This window comes from Lampetra planeri, chromosome 20, assembly GCF_965212315.1.
Source record: "Lampetra planeri chromosome 20, kcLamPlan1.2.h2, whole genome shotgun sequence".
NCBI lineage: Eukaryota > Metazoa > Chordata > Hyperoartia > Petromyzontiformes > Petromyzontidae > Lampetra > Lampetra planeri.
This window is the reverse complement of record NC_136126.1, coordinates 13,110,316-13,130,420: the sequence shown is the minus strand read 5'-3', so window position 1 is coordinate 13,130,420 and position 20,105 is coordinate 13,110,316. Positions and strand designations below refer to the sequence as shown.

The 20,105-nt window shown below is 53.9% G+C and overlaps 1 protein-coding gene across 1 annotated transcript in view; it reads right to left on the bottom strand.

Annotated features, from left to right (window-relative positions):
• LOC144724469 (uncharacterized) overlaps positions 1-20,105 on the bottom strand; it is an 81,741-nt gene that overhangs the window by 42,825 nt on the left and 18,811 nt on the right. The window contains exons 3-5 of the mRNA XM_078603626.1: positions 15,857-16,119; positions 15,035-15,367; positions 4,283-4,405 (exon numbers count right to left, since the gene is read on the bottom strand). Of these exons, the coding sequence (XP_078459752.1) occupies positions 4,283-4,405; positions 15,035-15,367; positions 15,857-16,119 (719 nt within the window). The remainder of the gene's footprint in view (positions 1-4,282; positions 4,406-15,034; positions 15,368-15,856; positions 16,120-20,105) is intronic.

Below are 20,105 nucleotides of genomic sequence, written 5' to 3'. Positions count from 1 at the left end.
GGGAATCAGCATAAGTGGTGATCCTATGAACATACAAACCCCCTAACCCCTCCCTCACCCTCCCCCACCGTTGCAGGGGAGAGAAGAACACATTAACCAAGGAAGAAAATAAACAAGCCTCCTCAACAGATATGACCCTGCACATAAGCAAAGAAAGTAGTTTTGCACATCCCATCATTCACACGGCCTTCTGGGAAGTGCATAATTTTCAGCAGCATTGGTTCAACACAAGCTAACTCTGAAGCACGGATGGGACGCCTCCCCCCCCCCCCCGATTCACTGACAGAATGCCCCTGCACGGGATTGGCTACGGCCAGAAAGACTGGCAGATCACCGAGGATGGAAATAATCAAAAACCTCCTTGGCAAATGGGACGCGACGGGAAAACACGCCGGTCCCGGCCTGGGCACGGATCCATCACCGTCGCAGTTTCACCGAACCGTCACGTGCCGAGGGAGCACGCAAATGTCTTGCGCAATGAGAACCAAGAGTTTCGCACGGGAAGAGGGGAGAGAGTTGAACGGTGGGGGTGGGCACAGAGCCAGGGGCACGTGGGAGGTTTCAGCGCTGCCCCAAACCCGGAGCGTTATTAATAACTATCACGAGTCATGGATAGAACTGGCTCACAAAATAATCGCGGGGGGTGTGTCAACGAGCTGGCGAGACTCGTGAAAAAGTGGCGACAATGGGCTGAGAAAAATGACGCCACTTGTAAAGCTGCCCGGGCTAAACACCTACACAGCTCATGGCAAAAAAACACAGCACTCGTCCCCCCTCCCCGTGGAAAATGAATTTGATAAAGACGTAATGCGTGGCTTTGGCTCTTGAAGAGTGGTTTATAGTCTTGTGTCTTCAGGGCTTAACCCATGGGAAGGAGAGAGAGCATGGGAACACGGCTCGACTTATAAAGTGGTCACACGACATAATGAAATACATTTTAAATGGTAACCGAGTAGCAGTGGGCACAAATATGAAACCAGTTTATCCACTTAGAGGAAATGTACAGTCACCGCACATGCAAACTAACTACATTATTTCGCCTCTCACGTGGGTAGCAATGAGTCCTCGCCTTGTTCATCAGTGGGTGAACTGGGCCAGGTAACGGATGGAAGCAGAGAATGGCCACCCACGTTGCTCGGCGCTCCAACTCACGTGGTTACAACTGGCATCGTGTGGGCACGCAAAGGTGCGGGAAAACGCGTGTCTCGTGGAAATAAAACGTCCACAATAATAAGTGCATTTATTTGTCCAGCGTTTTATTTTTGAGACAATGTCAGGAGGCCAAGGCATGCGGCGATGCTCTCGTGCAGAGGCCCTGTCAAATGTAGGTGTGCGAGATAATTCTGATGGGCGTCGTCACATCTGTGGATTACGGATCGTACGCGAACCGGGTCGGTAAAGAGCTGCAGCCGCATAGGTGGCAAGGGAGGGCTCCAGGTCCCAGCAGCTCGCAAGCTCCCACCTGGACCACGTGAGAGGTGGCGTGCGTGCACATCACGGGTAACCGATACGTTCCCTTGTGTGTCTTTCCAAACTCAACTATTTTTATTTTACCAGGGAAGGCCCCACTGAGCTTTAACTCTTTTTCAGAAGTGACCTGGCCACAAATTATAGCTCAAAAAGTGGCTCATGTGGACATTTATAGCAGCCAAATACTTTAAACTCATATACATTCTAAACGTGGAGGAGAAAACCAGAGAAAAATCCACGTGATCACGGGGAGAGAAACATGCAAACTCCAAATATACGCCAGGCATCAGGGTCGGGATCGAACTCACGACCTCCTGTATACCAGGCAAGGTAGTTAACATCTCGCCCACCGCGGCACCCTTTCCTGTTGACCTCGCCAAGATTATTTGGAAGGTAAGTCTGAGCTCTCTAGCATTCTGAGACACAGCGACCAAGTTAATTTGTTGAACTTGGTGAGAATTGAAGAGAGACCGGCAGTCTCACTTGCAAGAGCGATGCACCTCATTATAAAACTCGTTTCCTGGGTCACAGGGTCACGGGGTAACAGGCTGTACCAGCCAATGGGTGGACCTCGGAATCGGCAGGGCAACTCAGCACAGGAGCACAAAGTAGACTTCACGAAACCTCGCCAGCAAGAGAGACGGCACACGAGAGATGAAAAGCCTGAAGACACGAAGGCCTGACGGCTATCTCTCACATTGGGCCAATTGTCTGTACACCTGAGAGGCAGGACTCTCCTTCATGACAGTCTTGAGCCTCAGTGAGGCTTTCCTCGGTAAACAAGAATAATAAATAATCATAAAATAATGGGTGCACGATGACTTAAGTTACTCGTCAGCTTTTTATGGCACACCAAGTTAAATGGGAGTAATTTTTCAGGTCGTATTCATGTTATATTAATATTGTACAAACATGTCATAATCATAAACAATGTTGCTTTGACAGTTTCCCAGAGCATCTCAGCGACCATCCTTGGCTTCTGGGACGGAGACGCCCAGCAGCAGCACCAGGGGCGAGGGGCGGCTTGCGCTGCCGAGTGGCAACGCTGACGCAAGGCCTCGTTTGCTAAACGTCGCGCCTGCTCATAACGAACATTCTGCTCGTGCCCGTCTGGCCGCCGGCACCTTTCTACGAGGCGGCAGGCAACTCTTGTGTGAAAAACTAAACAAACCATTTCACCGTTGCAACAATGGGCAGCTGCGGAATGATCTTCGGGCAAAATTATCTTGGCTGGTTACTACTGGGTGTGAGAGCGCAGCGTGACAAGCGTGGCTTCGCAGGGCGGTGTTGCCGGAGCACACGGAGATCATCGCGTGCGTGTTCGTGCGTGCGAGACACTTCCCAAATATGCAGTGCTACTTGGCAGAGCAGCAAGTAGGTTGTCCACACACTTTTGCACGTATATTGTTGCTTACGTTTGTCACACTCTAAAGCCTCCAACCTGATAACACCAATGGACACTACATCACCTTTTTGCCAGGATCCAAAATTATAAAAAATAAGAATAGGTTTTACCCTTTCTGGCAAAAAAACAGGAGATGTTCAGATGTTAAGATATTCAAACACCGAATAGGTATCTATTTGGTGTCTGAACATCTTAACACCTCCTGTTTTATTGCCAGAAGGGGTAAAACCTATTCTTATAATTCACCAATGGACACGTTTTTACCATTTGATGTTGCACAGTGACAGGAATCATTCCAGTCAAATAGAAACTACCGGTGGGCCGGCAGGGAACCGCAACAGAGTGCAGACTCTCATTCACACACGCACACAAGCACACACACTCAATTACGGACACAAAGCTTCCGCCCCCCCCCCCCTCCTGTATAGCCTTCACAGGCTTTGGGGCAAGTGCTATTAGCGAGGGGGTGGGTGGCCAGTACCACCCCTGGCCGCCATACCAGGTACTCGTTTAAAGCTGAGTCAACCTAGGGGAGGTCCAGGAACAGTTCAGATAAGCCTTACTGGTGTGGATGGCCACGAGTGGGAATCGAATTCGGGTCGCTGGGTTCATAGCACAGCACGCCAACTACTACTCTTCCGCTCTCAAACAACAGACGCACTCATATACACACGAATACACACAAACACACACAGTGCCCCCTCCCTGCACCCCACTGCCTGACCGGTCCCTCCCCCTCCCACGGGATCCTTCCCATGGATCTCACCCCCTCCCCCGCGGGTTCCTCCCTACCCTGTCCCCTGCCCGCGCCTACATGACCACACAGAGAACTGGCTCTACGGCAGGAGGCTCCGGGTCCCTGTGCCCGCACTGCCACCCGCTCCACGTGCCAAGTGGAAGCTTGGCACCGAGCCCCGGTGATTGTCTCATTACAGACTCTTCCTATTATTGTTTATGTTATTGTGTATTACAGAGTTTTGCGTCGAGCTAGGGCCCACGTCTAAGAGAGAGAGGGCCCTTAGCCTATAAATGTCTAGAAGTTCATCGACCTGGCTGCTTATTAACATCTGACTCTCCCATCAGCATTGGTTTAAACAGCCTAGCTCAAAACCGGTCTAGAATGTGTTGAAGCAATGTTGCTGAAATTTTTGCAAGGTGTGAATTTTTTGGTTTTTGTTTTTGGAGGGGACAGATGAGAGTGAGGACATGTGCTTAGTTGAAACTAAGTAGTCAATAACATGCAAATCGCTGGGAGAACGTTGGATATACACCGATGCTCGACAGATCCCAATTCCTCCACACAAAACGGCTGAGAGACAGTCCAGAATAAACCTTGCCCGTGACGCCTCCACCCAGCCCTGGAGGCGAGGTGAAACTCGCGCACCCAGACGGGTGCCCGCCGCTTACCTGTCCACTGCGGGGAGCACTGGCAGTTGTATGTGTTGACCCCGTCCACGCACGTGGCCCCGTTGTCGCAGCGGTTGCCCGGGCAGTCGTCCACGTTCACGTCACAATCCCTTCCTTCGAAGCCTGCGCCGCCGCCGCAGCAGCCAAATCACACAGCATCGAACGTAAACTCACGGAACGCGATTCGACGCGGGTACGATCAGTTTACCCATTCCGATGCATTCTAAGAATGCTACACGCGGTGGCTTAATTTCTCTCCGGTGCACTTACGGGTTGAACCGCGTGTAATATTTGGCGCGGTGTCTGACGTTTTACTCCACTTGCTGGGAGCTTTTTATTAGGAACCGAATACAGGGGTGCGACTTGAGGATGCAGCGGAGGGCTCAGCAGCAAAACCGCGAGAAGCACGGGGCGGCAGCAGCAGCAGCGAAACCTCGCTTCGCACCGGCGCGTCTGCCGCAGCGACGGCGCGTCCCGCTTCCCGACAGTGGACACCTCTGTTGATTGAAGTTTAAGTTGTTCGGGGCGACGTTAACAAATTGGACCATTTAACACCGTAATTACATTACACCATGTGGGTCGATCGCGCCAGGACAAGCCACGGCCCCGACAACAGGAAGCCCACGTGGGTCCCTTTACGAGCGGCCGCCCTCAACGCGGATCCAGGGGGAAGCTCGCCACATGACACTCACAGGCGGCTAATTAGAGGCATGCATACCAGCAGTGCGGGCATTCAACACAAGCTGCCACCACCGCCACTGCTTTATATGGGAAGTGCCGACGCGCAGAGAGCCGATACCTCCAGTGGAAAAACGCATTAGGGCAGCCACCCCCAGCGCCGCTCTGCCCCCAGAGCCAGATTGGGCTTGGAGGGGGGGGGTCCAGGGAATGGAGCGGGGGAGGTGGCGGCGTGCAGCTCGGCCGGCACCGCGGCACGGAGGGGCTTACCTGCTGCCAAATGTCGGCTCGGCACGGCCCTGCTGAGCGTCCCCATTAGAATAAATCCGTGCGCAGGCAAAGGTCGAGAAAGGAAAACAATTCTACATTAAAAGTGCAAACGATTCAAAATAATGTCACGCTCGGAAGTTGTGTGTGCATGTATTTGTAACGATAATTTCTGGAATGCGACGATTAATTGAAATCTCAGTTTAACACGTAGGCTTTCGCGACCAATATCATCCACAAGAGGTTTTTTTAGGGTTAGATCGCGTAAATATATAAATGTGTTATTAAAACCCGCCACCACATGACACAGCCAACTAGTAAGGGTTGTCACGTAAACAGAACATGCCAATTCGTCACTAGTACAGCACACCAGTGTGTTGGAGAGCCAAGCCACACTATTTACAATCTTAGTACGACGTTTCGCCAGTAATTAAAACTAGCTTCATCAACGACAGCCAGATTTGTGAAGTCTAACTCTGTTCTGCTACTGTCAGAACACGCGTGCCAACAAGGAAACTCAATTGATTTTGATAATATTGAAGTTCTGTGCAAAACTAGCTACTACTGGCCAAGACTAATGAGAGAATCTACCAAAATTGAAATAAAAAAATAAAAAAAAATCCGTTCGGATAGCTACCGCCTGCGTGGAAGCGAATCCTCAAATAATACATAATTTAAATGCATGCTTACGTCAATAGGGATTACCGTTGGTATGGACATTTTAATACACATAATGGACAGGAAGGACAAGATCGCATAATGTATATGCATAATGTACGATAACTCAATAATCACCCCCCTCACGTGGCACAAGAGCGCAGAAGCGTGATCACCACATCTACGCCTCCATAAAAGGAATGAAACAGACACCTCTACAAATCTAGCTGTCGCCTGATGAAGCTAGTTATAATTACTGGCGAAACGTCGTACTCAGATTGTAAATAGTGTGGCTTGGCTCTCAAACACACCAGTGTGCTGTACTTGTGACGAATTGGCATTTTCTTTTAACATGACAACCCTTACTAGAAAACTAATAGATCACGATGTTTCGATCGCAACACAAGTGAACGTCTTCAGGTGAGAGAGAGAAAGCTACTCAGGCCTACATAAGACCTTGTTTCAGTAGCTTTCTCTCTCTCACCTGAAGACGGTCGCTTGTGTTGCGATCGAAACATCATGATCTATTAATTTTCTATCTACGTGACTTTACCGAAAGAACCAAAGAGTATGGATTCCTGCAGTCACGGAAGCTTCAAATCAAGATTGAACCCTTACTAGTTGGCTGTGTCGGGTGGTGGCGGGTTTTAACGACACATTTATATATTTTTAGTGACATCATTGGATGGCACCATGCTGTAAGTGCAGTGCCGGCCCTAGAGAGCACGGTGTGTGTACCGACCTAAGGGGAAGGTCGGGTAAGGCCATGACACTTTGGTTGACCTGGGAGGACACGTAACCGGTTTGAATGGCAGGGGGGCCCCCAAGAGGGGGCTAGGAGGGTCACGTGATTCAAACCCAGGTTCTTCCTAACGGTTCTGGAAGGGGGGCGTGGCCAAGGGCGGAGCCAGCCACGCCGGAGAGGAATCTTGGTTGTCCGTCCCAGGGTCGGCTGGCCACTCCGACTGGGTCAGTCGTCAGTTGGCTCATAGGGTAGTTGCCGCGGCTGCGGGTTCGTCCGCTGTTATTGGTATGATACAGGAAATATAAAAATTAGGATGCTCGTCGATACCAGTGCGTCTGCGACCATCATTTCTGAATTTATTTATAACATCTTGCCCAGAAAGTGTCGTATCCTGTGTCCCGTCGGCGTTCCGTGCTTTGCCGCAAATGGCGGCTCATTGGGCATTATTGGACAAATAACGGCAGAAGTGTGCATTGGAGAGATCAAATTGACGGGACCAGTTCTTGTTTCGACGTCCCTTGCCATTCCCTGCTTGCTTGGGATTTCCTGGGGAAGATGCCCCTGAAAATTGTAATAGATCAGGGATGTGTCGAGTTCCCATTGGGCCGCAGGTTGGCCTTTTTACCTTCGCCCACTCGATTGCATACGGCCTACGCTACGGTACAAGTGCTTGCGAGCAAAACCGTAACGATTCCTCTCGGGGCACAAATGCTAGTGCCCTTGCGGTTGCGGAAGCCACTTGACCAGGAGGCAACTGCGGGATGAATCCTAGGGCCCTCAAACAAAGCCGTTCGTGGGTTGATGTTGGTTGGGGCCCAGACTCTGGTGTTCAATGACCAGGAACCATTCATTCTGGTCCTCAATGCGGGGTTGGACATGTCAGTTATACAGCAGGGTACCGTGCTAGCCCACGCGTCGCCCGCTTCGGTTACGGAGCCGCAGCAGCATTCCTATGAGAAGTGGATGGATGCACTCTGCTCCGCAAACCCAGAATTGTCCGAGACTCAAAGGAAGGAGTTGCAGGTGCTTTTGCAGGAATTCTCCGATGTGATTAGCAATACCCTTTTGAGTCACCACATCGATACGGGCAATGCCGCCCCCATCCGGCAGAATCCCTACCGACTGAGCCCCAAAGAGAAGGACTACGTAAGGCTGGCGGTTGATAAGATGTTGGCCGCTGATATTATCTCGCCATCCATTAGTCCATGGGAGGCCCCGATCGTTCTTGTTAAGAAGCAGGACGGTAGTTTGCGCTTCTGCGTCGACTTCTGCAAACTTACTCAAATGTATGTGGCTGATGCATACCCCTCCCACAAATGGATGATTCCCTGGATGCTCTGGCAGGGGCACATTATTTTTCAATGCTTGACCTCCTATCGGGATTTTGGAAATTGCCTCTGGATGAGTCTTCCAAGCCGAAGACCGCATTTCGCACACCACAAGGCTTATTTGAATTGAATCGGCTTCCAATGGGTCTTCACTCCGCTCCAGCTTCGTTCCAGTGGCTAATGGAACTGGTTCTAGCTGGCATCCAGTTGGATTCGTGTCTAATATATCTTGATGATCTTATTGTTTTTAGCCGCACGTTTAAGGAACATCTGAAACGATTACACGCTGTCTTTCTTAAAATGTGTGCGGCAAACCTCAAATTTAAACCACAGAAGTGTCATCCGTTTCAAACATCAGTTCGGTACCTTGGCCACAAAGTAAGTCAAGGATAGCGACGGACCTGGACAAAACTGCATGCATGCGTTCTTGGCCGACCCCCAAGTCCATGGGTGAGGTGCGGAGTTTTATAGGATTTGTGTCCTACTACTGCCGTTTTGTCGCCGGGTTCGCCACTATCGCCAAGCCTCTACACGGCCTGACGGCAAAGGGTCAGAAATTTCATTGGGGGAAAGAGGAGGCCGCATTTGTTGCGCTCCGGGATGGCCTGGTGAACGCCCCTCCCCTCAGATACCCCGATTTATCCTTCCCGTTCATCCTTGATACGGACGCTAGTAAAACCAGAATTGGCGCTGTTCTGTCTGAAGTCGTGGATGGCGTGGAGAGCATTGTGGCATAATGCAGCAGAGTACTGGCTCTGGCCGAGCAGCGATACTACGTGAAACGCCGAAACTTTTGGCTATAGTTTTATTTGTGCAGCAGTATTGCCCCTACCTTTATGGCAGGCACTTTGAGGTGCGCTCTGACCATGCAGCACTACAGTACGCGCTGCGCATTGAACAGCCGTCTGGTCAGCTTTCATGTTGGTTGGAAGTCCTGCAAGACTATTCTTTTACTATATTGATATATCAGCTCTCCAATCTTACAGTCAAACCTCGGAGACCGAACGCACCAGAACCCGAACAAATCAGTGTTCGAACGATATTTCCGAACATTTTTTGCCCCGGAAACCGAACGAAATTCGGAGGTCGAATGGGCAATCGCGACTTGAAAGAACCTGTACGGCTGAGACACATATGGCCAGCATGCATGACGCTTGCCCACACAAAGGGGACTCCCCCTTCAAAACAATAACATCACCACCTCCTCCTCCTACTCCTCACGACCTTCCACTCAAGCCATCAACTCTCCTTACTACAGGTGTAGAGGTGTTACGGGAGGGCGAACAAACACACCAGGGGTGGTTATGCCCGCACGCGGAAGGATGCTTACATCCACGTCCGCACCGTTTAGCCTGGGGGGCTAAAACGGCGCTGTGATCCCCCACGGCCCCACCCCTCGGTGGGGGAGTTGCTATATAAGGCGGTGAGCCGGTGGGCTCGGGGTTCAGTGTTTAGCTTAAACCAGCGAAGAAAGAAGACTGGCTAGATAGGCCCTGGGATTCCCCTGGATCGCCGTCCTTCTAAGGACCGACCAGGGCAAGCCAGTGGCGTGGCCCCGAGAGCCCAGAGCCGATGTTCTTATAAGAGCCGGTCTGGGGACTCAGGGTGCCGTGATCCCAGCTTGACCAGAGCTGGGTCAGCTAGCCTCCCCTAGCCCTGTAGTGGAGGACCTGGGAGTAGGCTAGCCGGGATAGAGATTGTGGGATCTCCCTGTTAGGCGGGTGAAGGGGCCGATACCCCTTCGAGTGTTGTATATCTTGGCCTGTATATAGTGGAACGTTCAATAAATAAGTGTGCCTCCGACTACGTCGTCCAAGCCTCCTTGAACCTACTACAACTGGAGTCAGAAGTGGTCTTCTAAAGATGGATAGAAGACGGACGGCTCGTACCAAGGAACCGGGGGAGGAGGACACCTCGGCCGACTCAGAGCCCGAGATCGCCGAAGGCGAATCCGAGCAACCGGGGCCGAGTCCACCCACACCGCAGCGGCCGGACGGGTGGGGACCGTCCACTGACGGAGTGCGGCTGGCTCACTCCCGCCTGGCGGAGCTACTCTACGTGGCAGCCGCCACGTTGGAGGAAATCACTCGCCTGGGGGTTGGAGGAGCAGCACAGGGCGACATCGGACGACACGCAACGCCAGTTCCCGCCATTTCAACGGGGCTGGAAGTTGGATTTGCCGCCATCAGTACAGTGGGTGCTGAGGGCGGGGCCGGGCTACATCAGGTGACCGACAGTTGCCAACCAGAAGCCGCCACGTCATCAACAGCGGCCGGTGACGGCGAACGCCAATCAGCGGCCAGCGCGTCACCAGCAGTGCGACCGCTGATGGCGCCCGCCGTTCCCGCCGATACTGTACGAATTGGCGGGAACGACGGTTGGCGATCTACGGCTGCGGAGGCCTCGTTCCAGCAGCGATTGCCGGTCCTCAAAGAGTTTGTGGGGGAAGACGGCAACTGGGGAGCCTTCCAAAGACGTTTCCTCGCTCACTAAGAAATGTCGTGATGGACGGACGACGAAGCACTACGCGCGCTACCGGCGATGCTTGACAGTGACGCCCTCGCTACCCTCACCTCGGCGCCAAGATCGGCGCGCGCCACGCTGAAGATGGTGCTTCGACTCCTGTCTGCAGTCTACGGACCACCTTCTGACTGCAGACAGCTGTATTACGATCGTCAGCGGGGCGCCAAGGAATCGCCCCTGGCATACCGCACAGCTCTCCTGGCCCTGGCGAAGACGGCTTTCCCGCGGATGGACGAGGAAGGGGTGAACGCTATGGTGGCTGAGAAGATATTGCTGTTGGCGGACGATTTGAACATCGTCGTCTTGGCGCAAGACGACAAGGAGATGTGTTCCCTGCGGGCCGCACGGCACATCCACGCAAACTTGCTGTCCCAACGTCGCAAGGCCAGCAAGGCGGCGGCCAGGCATACCGTGACTGCAGCCAACCTCCCATCGGAAGAGGTCTGCGCTGTGGGTCGCCCGACCGAATGGAGATCCGTCGGCCCGCCAGCTCGGGACGGGCCGAGTCACCAGGATCAACCCAAGCCGTCTGGGGCGCTCACGCGGTGCTACAACTGTGGCCTCCGGGGCCATGTGGCTTCGGGATGCCAGGCTCCTCGACAGCGCGGTGCGACGCCTCGGCCGGACGACGCGCCTCTACCCAAGGCTCACCAACAAACTCCGGCAAGTCGTGGCACCCCACGTTTGGCCTACGCACACACCTGTGACACACTCACGCACTGCAACGAACGGGGGTCAGAAATCGCCTGTCGTTGCGTCGAAAGGTGCCATGATGGAGAGGGTGTTCCAACCGGGCCAGTGGTCTGAGTTGGCCCATCGCGTTGTTGCCGCGTCGGCGGGGTCGTCGGACGTTGTGGGGCATATTGATGGGGTTGAGGTGCGGGTCTTAGTTGATACGGGAGCATCGGCGACCATTGTGTCCGATTTAATTTATAACATTCTTCCCGTTCAAAGCCATCCTTTGCTCCCCGTTGATGTTCCGTGCTATGCTGCCAACGGGGGCTCGCTGGGCATTATCGGACAGATCCGCGCGCAAATTTGTATTGGGGACATCAAATTATCCGGGCCGGTATTGGTCTCCTCCTCGCTGGCAGTTCCGTGCCTGTTGGGGATGGACTTCTTGGCCAAAATGCCAATTCGAATCTTGATCGACCAAGGCTGCATCGAACTCCCATCGGGCCGATGTATGATGTTCTTTTCCTCCCCCGCTACTGTTCGTACGGCATTTTCGACGGTACAGGCGCTTGTTGCGAGGACGGTACGCGTACCGCCGGGAGCTCAGATGCTCGTGCCTCTTAGGCTGCGTCGACCATTCGCTAAGGGGATTGGGGATCGGAGTGTTCTATTGGGAACGTCTAGGGCTGGGGTCAACGGACCTGATTTGATAGCGGCCCAGACCATTGTGAAAGGGGACGGGGACCCCTTCATCACGGTCCTCAATGTTGGGTTGCGAACGGCTGTGGTTCCTCAAGGGACCGTGCTTGCGCCCGCAACGCCAGTACCCTGTGAGGAACCGGTCATTGGACAGGTGAGCATCGCTCCTCCGTCGCAACCGCATTCGGACCGTGACGAGGGGTGGCTGGATGCGCTTTGCGGGGGATCATCGGACCTGTCCAACTCACAGCGTGATAAGCTACGAACCCTTCTGCGCGAGTTTTCCGACGTTTTTAGTCGACACAAATACGATATTGGCTGTACTAAACTGCTGCGACACCATATTGACACTGGGTGACAGTGTGCCAATCCGCCAAAATCCTTTTCGGTTGAGTCCCGCCGAAAAGGATCATGTCAAATCGGCCGTAGACGACATGCTAGCTACGGATATTAAATCCCCTTCTACCAGCCCTTGGGGTGCACCCATCGTGTTAGTTAAAAAACACGACGGCTCCTTGCGGTTTTGTGTTGATTTTCGTCGGCTAAACAAGATCTCAGGGAGCTTATGCCCACCTCGCCTGGGGGCCCGGCTACAAGGACTCGTTCCAAGACTCTCCGGTTCGCGTGACCCCCACACACACAAACTCCCACGCCGTCGGTTGGTTGTCGCACTCGTCAGTCGTATTGGTCATTGGCTGCACCTGGCCTTTATTGTGCTCACGGGTCTTGTTACACGTTGAGGGTGGGTGATGCTGGTGCTGGAAGGGGTTCCCGAGATTGTGTGTTAGTACGTTTTTTTTTCTTTCTCCCTCTTCTATTGTGTTATTGCCCTATTGTTGTGTTCTGTCCCTCTGTTCCCATCCCCCGTTCGTCACTGTATATAGTGTGCATATTGTACATACCAGTTGTTGATATGTATTTGTTGAGGCGTGCTAGGGGGCTTCGTTCTGTTTTTAGGGGGGAGTTGACAGCCGAGACGGCTGGGTTTTACGAAGGAGGGGGGGGGTGATGTAGAAACATCGCTGGATGTCACCATGTTCTGGGTGCAGTACCAGCCCTAGAGGGGCACGGTGTGCGTGGAGTGACATCGCTGGATGGCAACATGCTGTCAGTGCAGTGCCGGCCCTAGAGGGCACGGTGTGTGTGTGTGTGCCAATCTAAGGGGAAGGTCGGGTAAGGCCATGACACTGGTTGATCCAGGAAGACACGTGACCGGTTAGAATGACAGGGGGACCCCCAAGAGGGGGCTAGGAGGGTCACGTGATTCAAACCCAGGCTCTTCGTGACGGTTCTGGAAGGGGGGCGTGGCCAAGGTCAGAGCCGGCCATGCTGGAAAGGGATCTTGGTTGTCCATCCCAGGGACGAAACCCTTCGTCTATGATCTCCGGTCTGCGAGTCTTCCAGCACGTGGACCCGGGCAGTATGTTGTTGATCCCGGGTCCGGAGTTCATAGTTACTCAGTAACCAGTGTAGTTAGCCAGGGTGGTCACCACCCTAGGTCGTTTTCTTGTTAAAGGGTGAAGTCACCCTGTTGTGTTGGAACTAAATAAATGCACTGCCTCCAAGTCTAAGAGTGCGACTACATATTTACGCGATCTAACCCAAAAAACCTCTTATGAATTGAAATCTCCCATGCACAATGAAAATTAAAATATTCTTCACAACCTCTGCATTTCTACAATTGCTTCTAGTTTTGTGTTTCTCGAACTGGAATATTAATCCAGCTCCAGGATGATTTACCCCATAGCTGCTCGCGCTACAAGGCTGATGCGCCACTTCAAGTATCAGGGCTGCAAATACTCGCTGTGTCGCGACGCATTTAATTAACTGGGCTGGTAACTTTAAATATCACAAGAAATGCTGAGCGCGGATATTGCAAAATAGCTATTCTTAAGAAAACTTTCTCACGTTAGGAAATTTTAGGAGACCGAAACTTGGAACGAGCCCAAGGGGTGACGTCACCGGGGGGCGAAGTCACTGCGGTGGGGTCTGGCAGTGGGCACCCCACCGTAACACAAAATAGTCATTGGCGTCGTCGCATGGAAGACACGCGAATGCGTTCATACCGCTCGTATTTATAACGCTCGTCCACACGACCCGTTCGGGAGTGGCACCAATGCGGCTTTCAATGGGACGCAGCAGCAGCAGCCAGCCGCGAGAAGCTGTTCCTCCACAGCTCGAGGGCGCACCCTGCGCCAAGTACGCACTTTTGGCTGACACGACCTCGCGACCTCGTGTGCGCCAAGAGTAGGTGAGGTTTGGAAAAGCGTGTCCGCTGGTGAGCACAGCCAGCAAGGAATGGAGGATCGAGGCGATTACGGGGGATGCCAATCCACCATCCAGACGCGCGCGACGCCACGGCCTCATGGCTCCCTGTGCGTGCGTGCGGCTACGATGCTCAGCTGCGCGTGTTGTAGCTATGGTGCAGGAAATGATTGGTTTATCCAGTTCAGAGTGAGTGACTGCAGACTGAAATATTAAATTCATAGAATATCCACATAGTGGTTTTAGCGCACTGGGCTCGCAATCCAGAGGTCACCAGTTCAACCTCCTGGAGTGGCACTTGAAACAATAGGGAAACGTTTATTCAATCTCCCACCTCTGTCCACTCAGCAGGATAAATTATACCACCACGGTTAGTCAATCGGCCAGGCCGCGTGTGGTGGGGTAAAGTGTGGTTACGACCACCTCTTCCAAGATGTCTGGCAGGGTGGAAGACAAAGACAAAAATACCCACCAGTGGAGCTCTCTCTGGGGGGTATTTTTAGCCCCACAGTAGACATGAGTGGTCGTTATGAGGCTACACAGCTGAATAACTTTAAGTCACCAACTGACAGCACATACCAGAATATGTGCCAGACAAAGTTCAAATAACCAGTCTCAATCCCTGGTAAGGTTCAATGGCAGAAAGGCACGTGCCACAGCAAGGGTGAGTTGCCTGACTGACGCGTCACGACTGGCGCGTCCCGACTGGCAGCTCCTGACAGGAACTTCCTAACTGACGCGTCCTGACTGGCAGGTCCGGTAGCACACGACAGCAATACCGCTCCCCCCCTTACTGCGCAAACTCAGCAGGACCCTCCTGAAAAACGAGCGGAGACTCGGCGAGACGGCCCTGGGAAAGCGCGCCGTCGTAACGGCAACCCCGAGTGCGACCCCGCGGCACGTGGTAGCCGTCACCTGGCAGGCAGGAGCAGTCGTAGGCCGTGTCGCCCGTCTGCCGGCAGGTGCCCCCGTTGAGGCAGGGCGACGGGGCGCAGGGCACGTACGCCGTCTCGCAGTGGCGGCCAGTGTAGGCAGCGGGGCATGCGCAAGCGTACGAGCCCGGCACGTTGGCGCAAGAGCCCCCGTTGCGGCAGGGCCTGGCGGCGCACTCGTCCACGTCGGCGCGGCACATGGGCCCCGAGAAGCCGGGCCGGCAGGCGCAGGCGTAGCGTGAGCCCACGGCGCGACAGGCACCGCCGTGCGCGCAGGGGTTGGAGGCACACGGGTCGGCCTTCTCGCACGTTTTACCTGTGTCACGAACACGGAGACGGAGATGCACGGGGGAGAGTCAGGGTTAGTTCAATTCCTGCTCTGGGGTGGGGGGGGTTTGACTCGGCCCATCATCCCTCTGGGGTGGAAAAAAATGAGCACTGCTTTGTGTCAAAAATAAAGTGCTTGTGCTAAGGGTATACTCACCCCCGCCATAGGAATTTGTAGTTTCAACCACAGGCTCAGGGTGGTAAACAGGAGATGAGCACCGCCTAGATGCTCATTTGAGGTGGATATCACTGTGGATCGTGAATGTCACCGAGCATAAAAAAACACCTTGCGTACCAAAGGCACATGTGTGTAACAGCAGTGTGCATGCGTGGCCATGTACCACCGTTCACACAGTGGGCAGCACATGTCGGTGCATCTGCCAGTCAACCCATATCCCATTCCCTCCCGCCAAGCGAGTCTCGCACCGCCTCACGCGATCGCCCTGCGGTACTACCCAGGCTGGCGTGTGGAACGTACCACTCCACCCGAGGAGGCAGTGGCACTCGAATCTGTGGAGGGAGAGCAGGCGGCATGTGCCGCCGTTGTGGCACGGCACACCGAGGCAGGCGTTGTCGGCGGGGGTGAGGCACACGGGGTCCATGAAGCCCAACGGGCACTCGCAAGCGTAGTCCGGCACACCACCCCGCACCACGGTGCTGCACGTGCCGCCGTTCTGGCACGGCGAGCTGGCGCACCGGTTATCCAGCTGGCAGTAGATGCCCACAAAGTTGCGCTGGCATCTGCGCATCACACAAACCACAAAAGATATCAGGGTTAGGGTGATGCACAAACAGCAGGGTCAGGGTGATGCACAGCCAGGGTGACGCACAGACACCAGGGTCATGGTGACGCAGAATCATAAACAGAAGGCAATTTAAATTCGATCGATCGCCGCTTTCGGCAGCTCACAGGAGAGGTTTGGTTTAATTTCCTGTTGAGGAGCTGGCGTTGGGCAGCAGGGAGCGGTGCCACTCCTCCCGTGTCCTTCTCTGCACAGTCATTCGCCAGTTAAAGGGCAGCAGGGTGGGTGGTGGCCCAGTGGTAACACTCTCGCTTCACAACAACAAGGGCCTTGGTTTGGTTCCTGACTCAGGCTCCCTTCTGTGTGGAGTTTGCATGCTCTCTCCCTGTTCTGCATGGGTTTCGTCCAGGTTCTCCGATTTATTTCCATAGGTAAAAAAATTAAAAAAACAATGCATCTGCCATTGGTCTAACATATCAATGCTGAAAAATTACCCAAGAAAGTCATGAAAAAGTGTCGATGCCTAAGACCCATCGAGACTCCTTGCCTTAACAAAACAATAAAATAATAATGACTACGTCATAAAAACACTTCAACTACAGCATGAGCGGTAGAAAGCGAGCACCGGGTTAGGCCACAACGCAGGGCCACATTAAAAACACCCAGAGCACCCCACAACGCCACGACCGTATTTTCGGTGCACAGAGGAGGAGAAGGAATCCAGGGGTAAACGTAGATTGGTGAGGATTGCGAGGCCCCAGGGTGCGTGTCCCTGTCACTACCCCCTGACTTATGCTGCAACGGCAACTCGCTCCTAACTAATGCAAATCTCAAAAAGCTGCTTTCCTTAAAAACCAAAACTTTTATCAGGACGCGTCCGAAACAAAACACACGTGGAATGCACAACAACAACAAAACACATCAAAGTTTCTCCTGGGCTGTGTCGGGCGGAGGAGGGTGCATGACACACACACAACCATCGGTGAGGAATCTAGCCGCCACCGCCGGTGGCAGTCGCCTGCGCATCGGCTTCCGTGGCAGGTTACGCGACACGCCAGGACGCACAGCGAGCGAAGTGTTCTCATCATTGCACCGCGTGCGAACAATGGAAGGTTTGGCCTTTCCCAGCCATTGAGCCGATTACAAAACGACACCGGGGAGACTCCAGGGCTTCGCCGTCATCCAAACCACCCCAACGGCAGCCAACGTCCTCTTTCAAACCCCACGCGCTGTCACCCACTGCAGCACCAACGACACAACCAATCATACTAAGTCTTCATCTTACCCCCCAACCCTCTTCCTCCTCCCCCACAGCCTGGTCTCACCAAGACCACACGAAGAAAGTAAAAAAACACCAAGACGTACGAGAGCCAGCAATGCCTCACAGGAGAACCCCCAACACAGAACTACCCGGGGTGGCTCGGAGCATGGGCGCTCGCGAGCTTTGCGCTCACCCAGCGAGCCTCGCGCTCAGCCAGCGAAACTCGCGCTCAGCCAGCGAACCTCACGCTCAGCCAGCGAACCCCGCGCTCAGCCAGCGAACCTCGCGCTCAGCCAGCGAACCTCGCGCTCAGCCAGCGAACCTCGCGCTCAGCCAGCGAACCTCGCCAAGGCAGTACGTCGTGGCCACCGGTTTCCGAGCGGAGCGAAGCAATGGAGGCAGCCACCACAACAGCCGATGGCGTGGCTGTCTCCACAGTGCTCGCTCCCTCCTACGGCTCGGTATTCCATTAGCGGGTTCGTCCATCAGCCATTATCCCTTTCTTGGCCAAACATCCCAACATCGGACCACAGAACTGGACATTTTTGTTGGCTCCGGTTTTGGTTGCCTTCGCCCGCGCTTGTCTGAGGCTTCCCGTGCCTTTGAATCCTTCTCTCTCTCCCTCTGAGAGTCAACAACTGTGCACATTAGAATTTCTACGCAATTACGTCATTGTCATTATGATTATTACCATGTGTTCTGCCTAAGCCTACTGATGACTGTTCTGACAGTCTGTAAATGTTGTGGCTTGGCTCTCCAACACACCGGTGTGCTGTACGAGTGACGAATTGGCATGTTCTGTTAACGTGACAACCCTTACTAGTTGGCTGTCGGGTGGTGGCGGGTTTTAACGACACATTTATATATTTACGCGATCTAACCCAAAAACCTCTTATGGAGTCTATAGATGTCTTATTTGTTACTGCTCTCCAATGCAAGCGTCCCTCTCTGTGTGTAATTTAAGCGCGCGTCCTCTGCGCGCTTCTTTTGCGCACATGTCAGCTTTTGTTCCCTTCTCTTTGTGGGCACCGGCTATGCGATGTTCCTCTCCAGCCTCTTTTCATCACCAAGTTCCACATGGTCAGAGACCCGGCTCGCGCCCTCCCGCCCGCACCCTTGTCCGCACCCTCGCCCGCGCCCTCGCCCTCGCCCTCCCGCCCGCGCCCTCGCCCTCGCCCTCCCGCCCTCGCCCTCCCGCCCGCGCCCTCCCGCCCGCCCACGTTCTCGCCCGCGCCACCCTCCCACCCGCCCGCGCCCTCGCTCTCCCGCCCACCCTCGCTCTCCCACGTTCTCGCTCTCCCGCCCGCACCCTCGCTTTCCTGCCCGCCCGCCCTCGCACTCTTGTCCGCCCGCCCTCGCCCTCTTGTCCGCCCTCGCCCGCCCTCACCCTCTCCCGCCCGCCCTCGCCCTCTTGTCCGCCCTCGCCCTCCCTCCCGCTCTCCCGCCCGCCCTCGCCCTCCCGTCCGCCCTCGCCCTAGCAATCCCGCCCGCCCTAGCCCTCGCCCTCCCGCCTGCAGCCAGTCTGCTGCAGCAGCAGCAGAATGGCTGCATCAGCACAGCAGCATAGCTGGCTTCAGCAGCAGCAGGTCTGGAGCAGGCCTCGAGAGCAATGAAGCCCACTCCTCTGCCACAAACACACGTTCCTTCGGAGTGGGCAGGTAGGAACTTGGTTGGACAGCGCTTTCGTGCGATCCGTGTCACGCGGTGAAAGCTGCGTGGGACGGCGCGTCACGTGGTGCTGAGCCCGCCCGAAGCGCTCAATGAAATACAAATCGAGGGCGTGGCTATACACGACAGACAGACAAATAACCCCTGGTGGGCAGTGTGGAACCTGTTGTTCCTATCTGTAACATCCCCTTAGGAAATGCAGCCCAACGAACGACTGCAGTTTGTCCAAACAACATCTCGGGGAACGAGTTATTGGGAAATCTGATTTTCACGTTTTAAATTCAGCAAATGCAATTTTTCTAAGCTTCGATAATAAATATTGTTTATTCTCCCTGCAGTGCTTTAAAAAAAATTACAACTCAATATTTTATTCATAGGCTAATAAACTGCCCCAGGGTTGTTAAAACGCATGGGTTGTTATTTAACGTAGAATCTCATTCATAATAAGAGCAAAACATCGATCTAAGCGAGCCGAGTGGGTTCATCGCAGCAGCCCGCACGTCTGGGAAGCAGGGCTAGAGGAGTGGTGGCGGCCGCCAGCCCAGTTCACTCCGGTGGAGGAAGCCATGCGGGGAAGCCACGTGGAGGGGGATTCTTGTGTTTCCCAAGTGGCAAGAGAATGTCATATTATTTGATCACTGAACTTGTTTGCCCGGGAGAGCCTCATTTTTTCTCAAAACTCTTTTTCAGCAGGTTCCTTGCAAAGTTTTTTGTTGCAATACGGCAGGCAATATTTCTGCTGTGTGTTAATCCCAATTGAGTTATTTGCAGGGTTATTTTTTTATCATTGGGATGTTTGACCAATACCTGTGACATTGTGTTGCATGTGTGTCTTTAGCTAGGGCGCAGCGGTGGTGTATCGCATAGCACGCTGTGCTACGAACCCGGTGACCCGCGTTCGATTTCCGCTCACGGCACAACACCAGTGACAATAATCTGAACTGGTCGTGGGCCCTCCCCTAGGTCGACTCAGCCTCAAATGAGTACCTGGTGCAGTGTGTTAACATCACCACTGGGGAGACAAAGGCGGTCGGACGTGGTGCTGCCCACCCACC